Consider the following 20,696-nt stretch of genomic DNA (forward strand, 5'->3'; position numbering starts at 1 on the left):
TGACCCTCTGTTTTTTTTTTTTTTTGTTTTTTTTTTAATGTCCTCATATAGTTTCAACTCCTGGATATATCACACAGAATTTAGTAAAAACATTGATGGCAAAATATACATTATTATTCCTTAGTATTTTTTGGTACATAAGTCAGTCCATCTTCCATCATTACACAGATTTTTAGGGGAGTGATAATTTTAAAAGCATATATTTTGAGATAGAAATGGTTAATGTAGTGGGTGAAGTGACATAAGGAATTCTGTTTTTTTATATTTTTCAGGTGATACTGGACCAATGGTAGCTGCAACTTTGAAACTTGGCATTGCTATCTTAAATGGCGGGAACTCTACAGTACAGCAGGTAACGTCTTTAAGCCACCCATATAATATACTCTTCAACCAGATGGACCATATCATCATCCTATTGAACTGTTTTAGTCAGCCTAGAGGAACTATTAGTTGTAAAATTTTTCATTTTCTGTGTAAAAAAAGGGCCTTTTTTTTATGGCCATCTTGTCCCAAGCCTCAAACATCTAGGTAGCACCCTGCCATGTGCAGCACTAACTCTCTTGAGAAGTCTGAAGTCTTATCAGATGATGTCATCATGTGCAATCTGCATTTCATGTGAATAAGTCAGCATAAAATGGTTTGTTTTCATAGTGGGAAAAAGTAAATATTCTTACCTTGGGAGCCTAGTTTGGCAACATGTTTTATAGTATTATACCTCTTATAAATTGATTCTCAAGAGTTTGTTGTATATTTGGTGAGAAGCCTAACTCCTGGGTTAACACAATGCATGTTTAGAATTTTTTTAGTTGTAATTCTAGTCTCCTAAAGCATGAGAAAATCTCTTCTCAACCAAGTTCTATAACTATGTTTAGTTAGACATGATCTGGGCTGACTTTAACAATGTCAACCAGTTCTGACAAAGGATACAATCTCTATTATCCAACTGAAGGCCAAGGCCTGTGAGTTTGTTAGAATACAAGTGTTTGAGTGACTTAAAAAAAAAAAAAACTGTCAGAAACAGACTGTCATAGGTTCTATAGTGCACACCCCTGGGGTCACTACTCACATAGCCAGCAGTGTGGCCCTGAGCGCAAAAATACTTCTTACACTAAATGAAAAACAGCAAAACAAAACATAATTTAAGTAGCAGATTGTATTATTCTAAAACTATCATCTATCTCATATTTTTCTATATTGGCTTGTATATGAGAAAGAATAGTTTATGAACATGGAACCAATAACCATTGTTTATTGGGTAAGTTCTAACAAGGCAGGGAAACGACTACCCAATGGAAGAAAAGGAAGGCTGATGAAAACCTTCGAGTATCTGACTTCATGTTGCTCTCAACGCCAGAATCACAACAGTGGGACAAAGCCCTGAATATGTTCCTGGAAGACCTTTGATTCTAAGAAAAGCAGAGAAAATTTGAAGGTTGCCTTTGGGTTGGTGAAGTTTTAGACTAGGTTAAGTTAGCAACCCAGAATAGCTGAAAAATTCATCTTTACATTTTTCTCAAATTACATGCTGCTTTTTCTGCAAAATAATTCTTACATTTTTGGACTGGAGGTGTACATAGGCCTAATCTAAGCCCAGTGCCTAACTTTTTAATACCCCTGACAGGTTAGTGAAGCATCTAGACTCCTCTCTGTGTCCTGTTTTTAAATTGTATAGTGAAATTGCATAGGTTTATAAAAGAAATTACATGTGGTAAAATGTGGTTATTAAAATATTATAAAGAGATTTTAGATAAAGTAATGTGTTCTTTTATGAACTCATTAAATAAAAGATCCAGTTATTGGTCTAATTATTGAGAAGAAATGAGTAGTCTAAATATTTTTAAATAGCTTCAACAATGCCTATGATGTGATATGAAGATCTCTGGAATTTCTATTGATGATGGTATCAGAGTTAACTGCTAATCCTGTCTGTGTTTGTTGCTTACATTAATAGTTGAAAGGAATTCTAGGTTTCCATTAGAACTCAGTGAAAATAATGATGTCCCTTATTCCCCATCCAGTTTACAAATGTCCTTTTTTGGTTTCCATGGTAAATGACAACATGACTTTAAAAAAAAACTGAAGAAAACCTATCTATTCTCTATAATATTTAGCAAAAAATAACTTCCCTTTATGTTTTACTTCAAAAGTCTTTAATTATATAGCAGGTGAATTCAGAAATCCTTGGAGCTGAAGGGAGCCATGAGAGATCATGTAATAGATGTACTTTTTGTCTATAATGTCTCTCCTTTTTTTCTGGAAACCTTAAGATATTATTCTACCACCTTCCTTTAGCCCTGAGCCATATTCCTTGTATTTTAAAAGTGTAGTGATTAATACATGCTTCATGTTTTATTAGACCAGTAACTTATCACACTCACCCCCAAAATGGCCAGGTGTTTGTGTGTATCTCTGTGTGTACATATTTGTGTGTATGTGTATATGCATATGTAGATATGTATGTACATCATGTGTGTGCACACACATAGCCTTTACATATTTAGCACCTTATATTACCTTTCACTCAAGTTTCTGAAAATCTAATATTGACTGTTTTAGCTCAGCCCTGTGTAGATAGCCCTGATGATAGGACTTATTTACCTCTATTCATGATTGGCAAAAGAACAGTATCTTTATTATCTTAAAACCTTTGTTGTACCTTCTATCATTTTTTCATCTTGTATGTACTTCTTGTTTGAAACTTCCAACACATTTCATCCACATTCAAAGTAAAGATTCCATTGCACTATATAATAATAAGCTAAGAAAGTGGAGCCATGCCTGGCTTTAGCATTTTAGACATCTGTATTTAATCAAAATTTTGACCACCGAACCTGGACATCATTCTGAAAACAGAGAAGAAAAATTTGATACTCAAATGATTCCTATCATTCCTTGAGTTTAAAGACCATGACAATGGAAACTAAATGTCTGTCTTATACCATTGGCATATGGTAGTCAACACCACCTGCATTTAAGGAACTCACATTTGTGTGGAAATCTGTGACTAGCATCTGGGTGGACCTTTTTCCCAGTAACACTGAACTAAATATATGAATCTTCAAATACTTAAAGAGTGACAAGAAGAAAGTTAGGAGTATTATTTCCCCCTGGGTATTTATGTAAAGCGACTCCCTTGTTCCAAGCTATGTTTATATATTACTGACATGGAAATGGTGTAGTGGTTTGGTCCATTGGTCCAAACCATCTTGCTTGGATATGCTTGTCACTGTCTCATGGTCATATTGGTATGCTCTGAGGTTTTTAAATCTTTATTCCAACATAGAAAGCATGCTTTTGTTGTTTCTTATTTAACAAAAAATGAGATTTGTATTCAGCGGCCATGTGATTTGTGTATTTACTATAGAAAATGCTTGACTACCTCAAGGAGAAAAAGGATGTGGGCTTCTTTCAGAGCCTTGCTGGCCTGATGCAGTCATGTAGGTAAGCAAACACTTTCCTTGTTTTGGTTCTACTCAGTGGTTGCATCTTTCAAAGTTTTTGTTTTATATTACTAACTAATTATACATAGAATATTTTTGAATGATTAAGTATGTAGTAAAGTGTGACAGTAGAGGATGTCTTATTTTCTATCTTGTTGTTAGCTGTTAGCAATGTCTTAATTATGTACTACTCAATGTTAATAATGTCTTATAATAGACTTTCCTGCGATTAAATAGAGACCTTGGGGGAATTAGTATGTATTCTGCATACTTGAAAATGAGCAGTGTATGAATTTTACAAGAGAAAAAGGAAAATTCTGATGAGTTTTATTTGGGAGCCTGTGGACCATTTCACATTTTCCCTAAATAAATGAGCTTTCACCAACTAATTTATGATAATCATTTTCTATTTTTTACAGTATTTAAAATCATTCAGACAGCATTTGACCAAGGATTCTGACAGATACTTAATGTAATAAGCTCTTCCAGCTGGAAAAACAGGATTATTATAATTATATTTCAGTGTAATCTGCTAACTTTGTAACATACTCCCAAAGTTGAAGCCTATTAATGTCTTATGTTTGCCTTTCACACGGATCATTTCAGTGCAGACCTTAGGGCAAGACTGGACTGCTACTAGGAAATTATAGTTGGTAGATGTTGAATTGGCGCATATCTTCAGTGTATGTTAATATTTGGTTCACATTTCACAATATACGATTTGTAGACATTTGCCTCCCAGAAGGAAGAAGATTTTCTATTAGTCCTCTAAGTGTTTTTCTCCCTGTTATCGTAGTGTCCTCGATCTAAATGCATTTGAGCGACAAAACAAAGCTGAAGGACTTGGAATGGTGACCGAGGAAGGATCAGGTATTGATCACTTAAATTAAAAGGATCACCTGCACCACCACCTCCACCTTTCCTAAAATGAGTCAGTTACCAATTACCTTTCTCAATACAGAGAGATACAAGGTTATTTTTAAATGGCCCAAAATGCTTATGTGATTCATTTTAAAAGTTCATAATTGCACACTCACTCAGGTCACACCCGAAACTCAACCCTCCCTATTTGGCCATGAACTCCTTTTTGTTCCAGACCTACCATAAGTGTCTTTTCCCCTAGTTGGGTAGTAGATCAAGATCTCTTATTAGAGAATTATCTATAAAATTATAAAGCCCATAGATGAACCAAATTAGAGAATATTAGACTTCTTTTGGTGGCTTAATGGCAAACTGCCAAGCTCTTAAATTCTTTTGTCTCCTTAGAATAGTGATGCTTTGAGATCCTTCTATCAACCACTATTCCATCTGTCTCCTCCCTTTTAGCCCAGATATCTCATCCATCCATATGTCTTTGCAAGTCCAAATCTGATGAAAGAAATTAAGGAGTCATTTTTAATGTTTAAATAATTCTGATCACTTCATTTACATGTGCACAAATATAATAACACATAATCTTAGAGTTTTTCTCTCTGTAAATAGATGTGTATATCAACTAGAAAATTTAGCACACAGGACATTTAAAGCAGAAATAACTATTACTGCTTTTTCATTTCAGTACTCATTAAGAAAAAAAATTCAGTATTTTTTTGTCTTGATTTACTTTTATTTGTTGGTGTTTGAGTTTTTTCAATTAATTTAGTTTTAGTGAGGCCCTGTGTGTTTATCTCTTTTTGCTTGTTTGGTCTTGTTTGGAGTGGTCATCTTATCAATGCATTAGTTTTGGAACATCAGATCTTTGATAAAGCTAATCATGTGGCAAAAAATAAATTTTAACCTTCTGCCCTTTGTAATCTCCTTACCTTTCTGAAATATTTTAGAATTAATGAATCTCTCTAATTATTTCCATATATTTTTGTTCTCACAATAGGTAAAAGAATGGGCTGCATATTTATTACTGTTTTCTAAAAATTGTGAATTTTATATATTCTAATCCTGCTGCTAGAGTATAGCTCCTGTGTGCTTTTGTTTTCTGTTTGACATTTGAATGTATATGTTCAAGCATCAGCTATTAGTCATACAGTTATCTAATTATGTTAGCTACCTTTACGAAAAACTTGCCAGCAGCACTCTAAACTTATTTAATTTTTCCGAAATTAATATCCAGCCAAATCTCTTCATTATTAAGGGTTATGTCAATGCAACCTGAGGGTCCCATATGGAGACCTCATAGTCCCTACAAATCTCAGTGCCCATTATCTGCCTGCTTCAGAGCGTCTCCAGGAAGCCCTGGGCATTTTCCTATAGCTGTAAAGTGTCTATAAATGAATGAATTCTTTGTTCAAAGTCTGACTTTCCTGTCTTGGAATTAGAAATCAATTCCATTTTTCCCTATAGTTATTACTTGATGTTCCAGAGGCATGAACACCATTCCATTAATCAGTCTCCATCATTGTTCATACCAGCTCCCACATAGGAATGAATAGTGGCCACGCAGGGTTATTTTACTGAGTCTCCTACCCTTTGTCAGCCAGATACCCCGAATAACATTCATATGTCCCAAATCAAGAAATAACTTGGTGAAATGACCATTCTGATACAAGAATTGACCACACCTCTCAATAGATTGATTTTATCTGTTTCTTCTTTTTCTACACACACAGATAATTGCCCAAACTGATTAACACTTTTTCTGTTTTACTTCCTTACAAACAGCAAGACAAAAACAACATCTCAACTTATTTTTTTTCCCCACTTCCTTTCCTTTCAACTGTAAATGTACCTTCCTCCCTTCCTCAGTCATCACACATGAGCGTGGTAATTATTACAAAAGATCTGCCTTTGAGTTCTTTGCTCCTTCTTTTGTTGCTAGCTTTGTGTACCATCTTGACAGTGACAGTTCTTTTGTGCATTTTTTCCTTTTATAGACTGTCTAACAGATAAATTATTATTTCATTTCCATCATTATGCATCCTTTTATTTTAAGAATTATCTACCGAGCTTTCCTTTTTCTTTCTTTCCATGAGGATGTGCAGCGATTAACATATTAGACGTAAAGGAGCAAGAAGCATTTAAGTTACGTTTCTGGATTTGTTGTGTTCTGTTTCTTTCATTTTGAAAAACTTCTGGTGGACTGAGTGTTTGCAACTGTTGTGTATATGAATGAATCATAGATGTGTGTAGTAGTCTCTCTGTGGCATTTCTGTCTTGGGCATACTGTGGCTTTATGGCTGCACTAATGGGTGCAGGGATATGGGTGGTGATCTGGGGGCGGGGGTGGGGGTGTGGCTGGCTGAGTCTTCTCTTGGCCAGGGCCTTCTGCCAGTTCCCTTCCAAATACTGAGAAATCTGCATAGTTTTACTCTATCCCTTTGAAAACACCACACATTAAAAACCTTCTGAACATAAAAACTGTCTTTCATTCTTGAGGCTGAATTCCAAGAATTGTAGAAACAGATACAAACTAATGTAATAACACAGATGATAGTTTCTAAAAGACCTTATATGCAATGGTGATAAACAAAGGAAGAGATTATTGAAAAGTACCTACTACATCAAGGCTTTAGAGATAAAATCATGCTCTCTAGATATATGTAGTCTTGCCCTAATTGAGAGGCCTGTTAGAACCCACAATGGCAGTTCACTTGCTCTACTACTTCCCAAATTAAGAACACCTAAAGCAACTCCATCTTTTGGCATATTCTGAAAATTTCTGTGACATGCCCGTTCTTGTGTTTAAGTGGCTATGGAAGTTAAGAAGTTTGTACCCTCATAGGAGAAGGATAATCAACCATTCCTCCTAGAATACGTAGAGAAGGTTGAAGAATTTCAATGTTAGTGCTGTTGTAGCTTAAAAGCCTGAGGCCCAAGCAGTGTCAAGTCAGCATGACTTGAGAAAATAATCTGATGACCTAACTTTTCTCCCTCCTAACCAACTGTCTCTGTTAGGCTAAATCTTGTCCTGATGATGATAAAATGACTGTAAATTATATTGCCATGGAAAATGTTTAACTTAAATGTACCTTTTTGATACTTACAACCCCCAGGAAAGTATTGTCCCCATTTTATAGGTGAGGAGACTGAGGAATGGAAAGATTACATGGCTTGTCCATTTCACACAGTGAAATGGCAGGGATAAGACTGAAATACAGGCTTTCTGCCTCCTTCTGTTACCAGTTTCACAAGAAAATCCCTTACCCCTATCTTTTAATATCTTCCAGGGCTTATTTTATATTTACCATATTTGCTTAGGTAGTATTTTTTTACTTCTTTACTAGTTACCCATTCTTCCCCTCAAAGACACTAATCTTTTGCCAATTTTTGCACTTAATGTTGGAATTGTAAAGTCACTTTAGAATTTTGTATGGCCACACGTGATACTCCTAATCTTGTATTGAGATGGCAGGAGGAAATACATGACTTTTTAAGGTTTGTATACAAGGATTTCAGACTAATCATTTAACACTCCTTTTTCCACTGCTGTTACCATCACTTAAGTTTGCCAGTATTACTGTCCCTTCTTTCTAAATTTACCCCATTTCTGCAAAAGCCTGGACCTCTCACTTGTTAAAAAAAAACAAAACAAAACAGTTTTCTTTGGCAAGTGTGTTTAGTAGATTTGTGATGTGCTCAGTGTTGTCCTCTGTATATTTTTTAGTCGTATTTTCCTCTCACATACAATGAAGTTCAAAACCAAAAACTTATATAAATATTTAAAATCTCATTCCATCCTTGGATTTTTTTTTTTGTCAGAACCAGCTAGCCTCATTATGAAGATCATTATGAGCTTGAAAGTGCAGTTTTTCTTCTTTCAAACTTCTTGGTATGGAGTAGAAGATATTTCATTTTATTTTTTGATCTTTTTGTAGTGATCCTAGACTTCATCAGCAAGATGAAATCTTGAAGCTGATCTCATTCCTCAGAAATTTGATTTTTAAAAATGTTATATAAAACATGAACTCCCAGTTAACCTTTCTGAATTTCCATCTGTTTCTGATAATGTGTTGAATCAAGGTTCTTCCTCGGTGTGTTTATAGTGACCTCATCAAGTTTGTATGAAGAGGTAGCAAAAGAATTAACTGTTAATAAATGAAAAAGATAACACAATCTCTAAATATTGGCTATCCTAATTTTTTGTTAGTAGTTTATTTAGTATTTTAATTATTTATTGGCTATCTCCCACCCCAGATTTGCAAAGTCTGACACAAGTGTAGTTCTGCTCTGTCTTTCCTGTGGGTCAATTTTACTTTCAAGAAAAACCTGGGATGGGATCCCTGGGTGGCGCAGCGGTTTGGCGCCTGCCTTTGGCCCAGGGCGCGATCCTGGAGACCCGGGATCGAATCCCATGTCAGGCTCCCGGTGCATGGAGCCTGCTTCTCCCTCTGCCTGTGTCTCTGCCTATCTCTCTCTCTCTCTGTGACTATCATAAAGAAATAAAGAAAAAAAATATTTAAAAAAATAAAAAAAAAATAAAAAAAAAAAAAGAAAAACCTGTGATATTCGTTCATGGCACTAAATAGATTTACCTAACATCCCCGCACAGTTTTTAAACAGTGACACACTGATCGAAATTTGAGTGGCTATTATGTGCTAGATGCTCTCCTAGACATTGGAGTTCTTATGGGCTCAGTATTGTATAGACAGACTCATAAACAAAAAACGTCAAAACCCATCATCTGTGTGTATGAGTGAACTGAGTTGAAGTGCTTGGCTACCAGGCTGATGGGGTAAGGATCATAGTAGAAGTAAGAGATGACCTGAAATAGTCATTTGCCTGGTGGATTAGGAAGGCAATGAAAGGCATTTCAGTGGAAGGGAATCACATATGTAAAGCATGTTAAGGTACAAAGCACCACAAAGAACACTACTGGCCTATTATGGTTGAAGAGAAATGAACAGACTAGAGGGAAAAGATAGTTGTGGGATGCTGTCAAAGCCTTTTGTGCCATGCCAAGAAATTTGTGTTTTCTTTCTGAAGCCACCAAGAGCCATTACATAAGTAACACCTTGGTAGTATTATGTGTTGTGTGATGATCCACCTGGCATTAAGCTCCTAGCATACATTGTTCAAACCAGCAACATTAAAGTGCTCAGGTTACTGATTCCTCAGTAATGTTAGTTTGCTAAATAGATCTTGAGTCCTCCAAAGATAGTGAGCAGCAAGATTTCCCTCATGGAGGTTGGGGAGCTCTGAGGTTATTATAATGATAGACTGAGGGAATTTTTAAGAGAACATTTTTCATATCTATTGCTAAAGGAATCCATCTGTTTATTGGGAGGGTGTTATAATTAGATTGCCTACAAGTATTGTTGTAGGCAACAGTGTGTAAGATGCGTATTACAGCCTGAAGGCAGAGAGATCAGTTAGGATGTTGGTGGATAGAATGGATGAAGAAGAGTAAAAATTCCAGTTGGAGTAATGGGTGCAGAAAGGCATTAAGAGGTTTTAAGAGAAATAATCTGCATATCACATTTGAAAGCAAAATGATGTCTTCCTCTAACTTGTACTTTAATTCTGTTATCCAGGGAAATACCTAATTAATTTCACATAGTGGTCATTTTTATTGTCTTGGGATCTGAAATAGAGATGCATTTTATCACTGGTATCACTTTGAGTGCATAGATATGTAGATTATTTTTCATATTCACAACCCACTGAAAGTCTGTATTTTAGAAACCTAGGTCTTTTGAACCTATGACTTCATATGGTTAAAACTTCACCATTATCCCTGTTCTGCTTTGCATATTTCGAAGCAACTGTACTTGCTTAAACCACTTTTATTCTCTCAACAACCCTATAAAGTAAGGAGTTTGGAAAATTGTTAATTCCCATACCAAAATGATGAAACAAAGGGTCAGAAAGGTGAATTGACTTTCCCAAAGCCACATATCTGGAAGATGGTTTTCCATGGGTTCTAACATTGGTGAAAACAAGTAGGTGTTCACAATTTAACATAGTACTTATAGTCCAAGATTGTTAGCCAAAGATCTTATGGATTACGGATTACAAAGTTTAGAAACTATAGCATACTGGATTTAGAAACACCACATGATATTGAAATGACCTGTTCATTGCCTGTCTTTTCCATTAGACTATGAACTTTGTCAGGTTCAGGCTTGTGTCTGTTAGTCTTTATATATCCAGGACCTCACAAGGTGCCTAGCATATAGAAGACACTTAATGAATGTTTATTGAAGTTTACTGGACTCAAACCCTTTATTAGTTACTACTTATAGGACCTTCATCAAATTACTTAATTTCTCATTTTTTTACTTAACCACAAGATGGAATTCATGTCACCTGATTCATAGGATTATTGCAAACCTGCAATGAAATGAGAAAAATCTATGTATCACAATGCCTAGCACACTGTAATCACTAACTAAACATTAATCATGAATCCATTTAAAAAAGTCCTTTTTGGTTGAGTGACAGTATAATTTAAGCAGCCAGTTAAACCATTTAAGCAGTGACATTAAAATCCAGTCTTCTATTTTATGCTACCCTTTTAGCTTTCCATTATTGGAAATACTGCCATGAAAAGACCTTACAACAAAGAGGATCTTAGTCTTTTGGTCTATTTCTCCTAATTCAATTGTTTTTTATATATCTACTAGGTAGTCTTTTCACTCCTTACATTAATTTTATTAACAATTATTAATAATTTTTAGCAATTATTGGTATCTTAGATAATAAAACAAACACTTAAACCCTTGTGTACTTTTCTATTAATTAGATAAACCAAGTGTGAGTAGAACAGTGGCTTTTAAAAGTGATTAGATTTTTAGGGGGTGCCTGGGTGGTTCAGTTGGTTGATTATCCAACTCTTGGTTTTAGCTCAGGTCATGATCTTATGGGTCGTGAGATCAAGTCCCACATTGAGATCCACATTCAGCAGGGACTCAGTTTAAAGATTCTCTCCCTGCCCCTCCCCTCACTTATTCTCTCTCTTTCTCTCTTTCAAATAAATAAATCTTTTAAAAAATAAAATAAATAAGTGATTAGATTTTTAATATAGGAACTAATTTTACTGGTAGCTCGAACAAAGAAAGTCTACTATTATTATTTCCAAGTGAAAATTTATGTTTTTGAGAATATTTTGATCCATTAAAATTAAGATGGCTTTTTAAAAATATAAACAAGTTTAATAAATATCTTCAGATAACCACATTCATCACCTAAACATGTTGTTCCCATATTTATTTAGTATTATTGCACTGCTACTAATAATCATAACCTTTCCACAATTTCTAAAAATATTCACACAAATTATGAAGAGCTAGTGAGATAGACAGTGCACATGTTCTCATTTCAAAGATGAGAACACTGGGGCACAAAGAACCATCTCCTCATCAGCGACAATACTGAAAAAACTCTCCCTTTAATACAGTATTAGAAAACATAAGCCCCTTATAAGTAACTAAAAACGAAACCAAAAGAATGCCCTTTATAGTATTCATACTTGACCATCACACAGCTATTACAAATAATATTTTAAGAATGTCAGAGCACTTTCAATTACATTTTACACCATTTCACTGTTATTAGTCTTAGTTTCCATCTTACAATGGAATTCCTTTGCATACGTCACAAAACAAACTGTTGATCCTGTACCTTCTGCAGACATAAAGCCATCATCCATCTCTGTTATTGTACTACTTACATGCAGCATGGGGAATGGCAGCATTTTAATCAGACAGTGATGTGTTTGTTAAGCAGTAGCACCCCAGTTTATTCCTCGTATCACCTGACGGTAAATGAAGGCTTGGCCCACACTCTCCCACTCTTCTCTCCCTACTGTTCTTCTGTGTGCAGCCTGTTCTTATGTGAGTAAAATTACTTGTATGTGTTTTGGTATACATAAAGAAAATATTGTGCATGCCAACAAATGAAACCTTATGTTATAAATCAGTGTGCATTGTGCAGAGCATTTTTAGGACTATATATTTTTTCATTATTAACTTTTCTGAATACTTTCTATTAAAGGTTACTTATTCCACATTAAGTATATGAACAGTGAAAGTACATGGTCTATTGATTCAATTTTCTTTAAAAAAAGCATTTTAGATGGGCTCATAAGGGAAGAATCAATAAATCTGTGTAGCCAACTCATAATATTTTGATTTAAATATCATTTTAAAGACTCTTATGATTCACATAGTTCATGGAAAGATACTAAGTATTATCAGTGAAGAATTCAACCTAGCCTATTCTCTCTTTCTTTCTTATCCCGCCATGAACGTAGACACTGAGGTATGGGCTTATCAGCCATGTACTGAGATTCAAAGCAATGTGCATTTAAACTTACTACACAACTAATCTGTAAACATGGTGATTTTAGTTTGGTCACCAAATATCATATCTTACAGGGAACCCAGTACAGTGATTTTATTTACTTTTTTTAATGTTTATGTTAGTTTTCAAAATGGTTTTGCTTCCTAACCCTCCCATTATATGAAGCCTCTCACTTTGAAAGTCACAGACTGCAGACTGGTAAGTCCATCAGCTCTCTGTCATTATAATCATTCATGATTTTAGTTAATGTAAACACATGGTCATTGCATAGTTTTCTTTCTTGGCCCGAAGTATTTCCAGCCTGAAAAGTTATTACCATTTTTTTAAATACATAAGTAACATTCATTCACTTGCCGAACGACATTTTTGTGTCATGTTGATTTCTAGACAACAAATTTAGATTCCAGAGCATACACTCATAATGTTGGAGATTTTTCCACTGACACTATGCTTTTCAATCAACTTTCATTTGTGTGGTGCTGTTTTTTTGTTTGTTTCTTTCTCTGTGTTTTTGTTTTCAGAGTGACTTGTTGATCAAGATACATTTTGATTGAAATGTAGGTACAATATCTGAACCCCTTTCTGAGGTGTCATGCTTGCCCCAGAAATAATAGGTTTTGTTTCGTTTTGTTTTGTTTTTTGTAATGATGCTGAGTAGCTTCTGTAGCTCTGAGATAGCCACTTTTTTTTTTTTTGTAACCTTTTCTGATTAGATTTACTCATACAGCATGAGCCATCAAAGTCTTTCTTTGGTTTGATACATATCTCTCTATTGGATTTCTGAAGTCTCTACTTTTTTAAATCCATAAGCTAATGAGACCATTAACTGAAACTAAGTAAGAGACATTTTCCCAGTCCTTTATAATTTTCACAGGATTCTTTTAATTATTCCTTCAATAAAAGAAACTCTGGCCCAGTTTTCTATATGCATTGAATGCCTTTGCATTGAATCATTCGATCATATTCCGAGAACAGAACAGGCTTAACTTTGGTGTTTGTAAGAGATGTAGAGATCATTCCCATACACGTCTTACCCAAAAAAGGAAAAGAAAAAGAAAAGAAGAGTTTAAATCTTCAGGTTGTTTCTAAAATGTTGCCAAACCCATGCTGCTACTTTTAACAGAGAGAAACCTGAGTTTTAAGATTCAAATGTTCTTTTTGACAAAGAAAAAGTGCATCTATCTGCCAAGCGCATGGTCATATGAGCTTCAGATAGAAAAGTGGCTATGATTTGTGACTGTTTTTGGTTCAGAACGATGCTAGATCAACATGCAAGTTTTTGGAGGTTGGGATAGGAAGGGAGGGACAGGCCAGGGTGGTTGATCATGTCTGATTTCTCTGGACTTTCTGCAGGAGAAAAGGTTCTTCAGGATGACGAGTTCACTTGTGACCTCTTCCGCTTCCTACAACTGCTTTGTGAGGGACACAACTCAGGTTTGTGAGACCCAGACTATCTGATGGTACCAATGAATAAGAATTTTGAAACCAGGAATGACAGGGGCCTGTTAGTTCTAATTACGCTTCACCCCTGAGTCAAGAAAGATTCTTGAGCATTCTTTAGTATGTTCAGTATATGCACTGTGACATTTTATGTATTACATTCCTACTTTCAAAGCCTTTTGCTAGCCACTTCACTTAATTCCCATCAATTGTTCTTCTCTTAGAGAAGACAAGTGGGAAAAAGATATTGATGAGATAGATATCTAGAGAAATATATAGCTTTTATTTCCTTTATACCACTTCTTTTTAACTGGGGACTCTTCTTCATTGTATTACTTAGCATAATGCATTTACCTTTGCTATTTATATAACTAGCTCTCTCTCAGACTTACATCTGTGAAGGCAAGGACTGCATCCTAATTTTATCTTTGTTTCCTCAGCACTAAGCATAGTACTAAGGAACAAATGATTACTGAGTACATCACTTAATTGCTATATCCTAAAGGATGGAACCCCTTCCGGTGATTCATGTGCCCAGAGCTCTAGAGATATGAATCAGGAAACAGATGTTAACAACCTCTTAGAGAAAAATTGAATATTGACATACTGTGAAGCACCTTGATGTTTTGGGGGGGGGGCTCACTTAAAACACTCCTCTTGGATAAAGAACAGCTCTTAGCCACAGTGATTTTGCTGGAGAAATTATCAGCTTTCGGAGTTCTTCAAATAACTCGTTTTAAACTTTTGAGGAAGCTATAGTAACATATTTTGATCTTATGTAGATTTTCAAAATTATCTGAGAACCCAGACTGGCAACAACACAACTGTCAACATAATCATCTCTACTGTAGACTACCTCCTGAGAGTCCAGGTATGTTGCCTTCTGTTAGGAAGAAATGAAAGGGGTTAGTTTGTTGAAATAATGAGGCAGAGTTATTAAATGGGTATGTTTTAATGTGTTTTGATTGATGACTTTCCTTCTGCTGCAGTGGATAGATAAATGGAGGAAGAGTATTTGAAACTTTCAAGAGTGAGAAAGAAAGGCTTTCAAAATACCTACAATATACTTAAATTTAACATGTGATTCTTTTCGGTTGTCCTGATAGTTGAATTAATTTTAAAATTCAGCTTAACACTCCATCACTTAAAAATCTCCCCGATACTGTAGTAATCTTTCACATGTTAATAAAACTGAATCTGAAGGTGTAGGCTCCTAAGTAATGGGAACCCTGTACAAACTTTATTTCCCTCACCTTATTTATAAGAGTGGCCAGATAGGGTAACTTAAGACCTACACATTCAGACTTTCAGTTTCTGGAGCACGTAAAAGCACAACACTCTTTTTTTTCCCCCCCTAACACTTCCATTTTTGAAGCAAATATGAAATATTGCTGAAAACATATTTGTGATTTTTAAAATCCTATCTCAAAACCCAAATGTAGTTTGTATGCTAGACTAAATTGTATTACTTCTCTAGCCAACTACAGTTCCTTCCAATATAAGTTATTGTTGAAAATGTCCTATTCAGAAATGTTGATCTTATTTAGATGTTTGTTTATGGTTTTGTCTGACAGGTAGTCCAACCAGTTTCTTGAGGGGCATTTACAGGAACAAAGAACATTTTCGAGTTCTCATGAGGAAACGTTGTGGACTTTGTTACAGATGTCTGTAATCCAAAGAACATCCACAACTTGTCTAATTTTTGTGCTTAAATAGTAAACATTTAACATGGCTCACTGGATAAATATGTGCTAATCTTATAAATCGGTGTGTCTGTGAACAGATGTGAATCATGTGATTCACTTGATATGAATCAAGTTCAAGGTCATTAGAAACAGAAAATCATTTTTGAAGCTATGTTTTCTGCGTCTTCTCTTCAGCTGTTATTTCTCTCTAGGAGGACAGGTCAGTGGTAGCTTTAGAATGTGGCTTAATCCTAACATCCCTCTTTTCCAGGAATCCATTAGCGATTTCTATTGGTATTACTCTGGGAAAGATGTTATTGATGAACAAGGACAACGGAATTTTTCCAAAGCAATTCAAGTAGCAAAGCAAGTCTTTAACACTCTCACAGAGTATATTCAGGTAAATATCTAAATATTTCTGCTATTTGAAGAAAAAAATAAAAGAGAGTCAATTGGTTAGCACTGAATTCCATGGAAGTATCCAATATGCCTATTTTCCTGCTATGATCCACATTTGCTATTAATCTTTCACATAGATTCTTAGCCAATAATGACAAATATCAGGTTGAGATGTGAATTTATATGGAATGAACTTTCTTTACTGTTTGGCAGATTGAGATATTATTGATTCCTTTGAGTCCATGAACCAGAATGTTGACTCCATTGTATCTCTAGGGCCTGGTACATATATTAAGCACTCAATAAATATTAAAGAAGGAAGGAGAAAAAATAAAAGGGAAGGAGAAAGGATAGAGCATTAAATGACTAGAACACAATAGAGTTCTAGTAAAAATGAGGAGTTTCATAGAAACTTTATATGAAAGAGAATAGTATTTAAAACTTCATGTTAAAAATAAATAAATAAATAAATAAAATAAAATAAATAAAACTTAATGTTAGTACTTATGTGTGTAGATGCACATACACAACATACATGTAAAATTATATAATCTAATGTATATTACAGGTAGAATTCCAGTAACTATGAAGAGAATACCTTTTTTTTTAACATTAATTTGTTTTATATTCTCCTTAGGCTAAACTTCTAGACTTAACCTGCAGATTTTTAAAAGATTTTATAAAATTTTGTGTTGTTTTCAACAAGCAAAACTTTGCTATTTCTTAAGGGACCATCAGCCATCTTTCTGTTTTCTATTTCCATGTCCTGTATTACTCTGAATCAGTAAGTCACTGTGTTCAAAGAGCCATGTGCCAAGGAGAAAACAGGAGGAATACATTTAGTTTGTTTCATTAGACTAAACATCATCTTGTGGCAGGAGAAGTTTAAGTAAAAATAACACATGGTCCCCCAGGGCCTAGCATAGCTGCAGGTGTTTATAGAATGACTCCGTGTGTGAACATGCATGGCCAAGTGAGGCCAACCAAGGGGGAGGTGCTGCAGAAGTAGGGGTGGGGGGAGGACGTGACCCTCCCCTCCTCTTGCTCATTCTCTCCTCTGTAGTGGTACCTTGGAAGGATCTCACTTTCTGTATTCTCTCCCTGGGCAGGGAAGAGGACTTTACCTCAGCATTTCAAGATGGAAAAGCCACACTAGATAATTCTGATAATTTTTCTTTAAATCAAATAAAAGCTAAAGTTGAAATCTGTTTCAGACTGCTCATATTCCTATTTCCTGGTCCTCACTGGCTTATACTGTTTCCTTCATATTCTCATGCCTGTCTCGAAAGATATCAATACAGCATTCCATGTGAATTATTTTGATTAAATAATAGTTATTTGATGACATTAGCAAGCCAATGGATTTTATAGAAAGCTAGTAAAATAACTTTTCTACAACATAGGGAACTTAAATGCCTTTTCAGTGGAGAGTGTTTCCTGGTTCCTAAAATAGGTCAGATTCCTGAAATGTATTTAAAACTAGAAGAATCTATTAACCTCTTACTATGAGCAAAACAATTTTTTTTTTTACTGAGGAATCTCCTTGACAAAACATTATATTAGTTTTAGATGTACAACATAATGATTTGATATCTGTAGATGTTGCAAAAGGATCTGTGTAGTAAGTCTAGTTAACATCTGTCACCATGATAGTTACAGAGTTTCTTTTCTTATGAGGAGAAAATATAGGATTTACTCTGCAACTTTTAAATATGTAATGCAGGGAATCCCTGGGTGGCTCAGCAGTTTAGCACCTGCCTCCGGCCCAGGGCGTAATCCTGGAGTCCCGGGATCGAGTCCCATGTTGAGCTCCCTTGCATGGATCCTGCTTCTCCCTCTGCCTGTGTCTCTGCCTCTCTCTCTCTCTCTCTCTCTCTCTCTCTCTCTCTGTCTTTCATGAATGAATAAATAAAATCTTTTTAAAAAAATAAATAATGCAGTCTTTTTACCTGTTATCACAATGTTACACTTCACATTCCCTTGATTTATTTATTTTATAACTGAAAATTTGTACTTTTTGACCCCTTCACTCATTTCATGCTCTGCCCCCGCCACCACCTCTGGCAACTGCCAGTCTATTCTATATATTTATGAGCTTATTTGTTGTTTGTTTTTAGATCTACATTTAAATGAGATAATATAGTAATTGTCTTTCTCTGTCTGATTTATTTCACTTTGTCATAATGCTCTCAAGGTCTATCCATGTTACAAATGGCAAGTTTCTTTTTTGTGGCTGAATAATATTCCTGTATGTGTGTATGTCTGTGTTATATCACATTTCCTTTATCCATTCATCCATCAGTAGACACTTAGGTTATTACCGTATCCTACCTATTATAAGTAATGCTGCAATGAACATAGGATTGCATATATCTTTTTGAGTTAGTATTTTCATTTTCTTCAGATAAATATGCAAAGTGGAATTGCTGGATTATCTGGTAATTCTTTTTAAATTTTTGAGGCCCCTCCATACTGTTTTCCACAGTGGCTGCACCAATTTACATTCCTACTAACAATACACAAGGAGACCCATTTCCCTCAATAGCCTTGCCAATGCTTGTTATTTTATATATATATAGAGAGATCAAATATGTGTATTTATATAAATTTATATTTATATAATTTTATATGTAGATAGATAACCATCTTAATAGGTGTGAGGTGATATCACATTATGATTTTGATTTGCATTTCCCTGATGATGAGTGATGTTGAGGATCTTCTTATGTACCTATTGGCCATTGGTATTTTTTTTTTTTTTAGAAAAATGCTTATTCAGGTCCTCTGCTCATTTTTTAATCAGGTTATTTTTTGCTGTTGACTTGCATGAATTTTTATGTATTTTGATATTAACCATTTTTCAGATATATGATTTACATATATTTTGTCCAATTCCGTAGGTTGCATTTTCATTTTGTTGATGCTTTCTTCTTTGCTATGCAGAAGCCTTTTAGTTTGATATAGTCTCACTTCTTTGTCTTTGCTATTGTGGCCTTTATTTTTGGAGTCAAATCCAAAAAAAATATTGCCAAGACTTGTGTCAAGGATCTTACCACTGTTTTATCTTTAAAGAGTTTTATGGTTTTCAGATCTTGCATTCAAGACTTTGATCAATTTTGAGTTAATTTTTGTATATGACGTAAGGTAGGGGTCCAGTCTCATTCTCCTTGTGGTATATGTTGTTTTCCCAACAAAATTTATAAAAGAGACTGTCCTTTCCCATTGAAGATTCTTTTTATTTGTCATAAATTAATTAACTACATATGTGTCAGTTTATTTCTAGACTCTCTTCTGTTGATCTGTAGGTATGTTTTTATGCTGGTATAATCCTGCTTCGATTACTATAGTTTTGTAGTATAGATTGAAATCAGGGAGTGTGATGCCTTCTGATTACACAAGATTGCTTTGGATATCCTTTGTGGTTCCATTCAAATTTTAGGATTATTTTTTCTATTTCATGAAAAATACCACTGGACTTTTGAGAGGCATTGCATTATAGATTGCTTTGGGTAGTATGGACATTTTAACAATATTAATTCTTTCAATCCATGAGTATGGATATCTTTGCATTTATTTGTATCTTCAGTTTCTTTCATCAGTGCTTAAAGTTATCACTGTACAAGTTTTTTTTTTACCTAATTGATTAAATATATTCCTAGGTATTTTAACCTTTTGATGCAACTGAAAATAGAATTATTTCTCTAATTTTCTGATAGTTTATTATTAGTTCATAGAAACATAATAGATTTCCATATATTGATTTTGTATCCTGCAACTTTACTGAATTGATTTATTAGTTCTAACCATTTTCTGGTGGAGTATATTTAAGGTTTTCTATATATAGTATCATGTCTTCATGCAAATAGTAATAGTTTTATTTCTTTCTTTTCAATGTGGATGTCTTTTATTTCTCTTGCCTAATAGTTCTGGATAAGATTTCCAGTACTACATTGAATAAAAATATAGTCCCACTTGTTTGTTTTTGCTTTTGCAAAACTCAATTTTGCAAGGAGTGGGCATCCTTGACTTATTCCTGATCTTAGAGGAAAACTTTTCTGCTTTTCACCATCATCTATGGTATTAGCTGTGAACTTAACATTTATGGCCTTTTTTTTATGGCCTTTATTATGTTAAGATACATTCCTTCTATACCCACTTTGTTGACAGTCTTTTACCATAAGTGGATGTTGAATTTTGTCAGATACTTTTTCTGCATCTATTCAGATGATCATATGATTTTTATCCTTCATTTTATTAATGTGGTATATCACACTGATTGATTTACAGATGTTCAACCATCCTTGCATCCCTGGAATAAATTCTTCTAGATCATGGTGTATGATCTCTTCAATGTATTGGTTTTGTTTATTTGTTTTTAAAGATTTTACTTATTTGAGAGAGGGAGACAGAGATAGTGATGAAGATAGCAAGAGAGCACAAGTAGGGAGTAGAGGGAGAAGCAGGCTCCCTGCTGAGCATGGAGATTGTTGTGGTGCT

General features: G+C 34.7%; 1 protein-coding gene across 1 annotated transcript in view; it reads left to right on the plus strand.

Annotated features, from left to right (window-relative positions):
• RYR2 (ryanodine receptor 2) overlaps window positions 1-20,696 on the plus strand; it is a 755,069-nt gene that overhangs the window by 684,533 nt on the left and 49,840 nt on the right. Inside the window, exons 82-87 of the mRNA XM_055308992.1 lie at window positions 273-352; window positions 3,365-3,441; window positions 4,237-4,310; window positions 14,029-14,109; window positions 14,898-14,986; window positions 16,072-16,200. Coding sequence (XP_055164967.1) covers window positions 273-352; window positions 3,365-3,441; window positions 4,237-4,310; window positions 14,029-14,109; window positions 14,898-14,986; window positions 16,072-16,200 — 530 coding nt within the window. The remainder of the gene's footprint in view (window positions 1-272; window positions 353-3,364; window positions 3,442-4,236; window positions 4,311-14,028; window positions 14,110-14,897; window positions 14,987-16,071; window positions 16,201-20,696) is intronic.

The sequence above is a fragment of the Nyctereutes procyonoides genome, unplaced genomic scaffold (assembly GCF_905146905.1).
Source record: "Nyctereutes procyonoides isolate TBG_1078 unplaced genomic scaffold, NYPRO_anot_genome, whole genome shotgun sequence".
Classification (NCBI taxonomy): domain Eukaryota; kingdom Metazoa; phylum Chordata; class Mammalia; order Carnivora; family Canidae; genus Nyctereutes; species Nyctereutes procyonoides.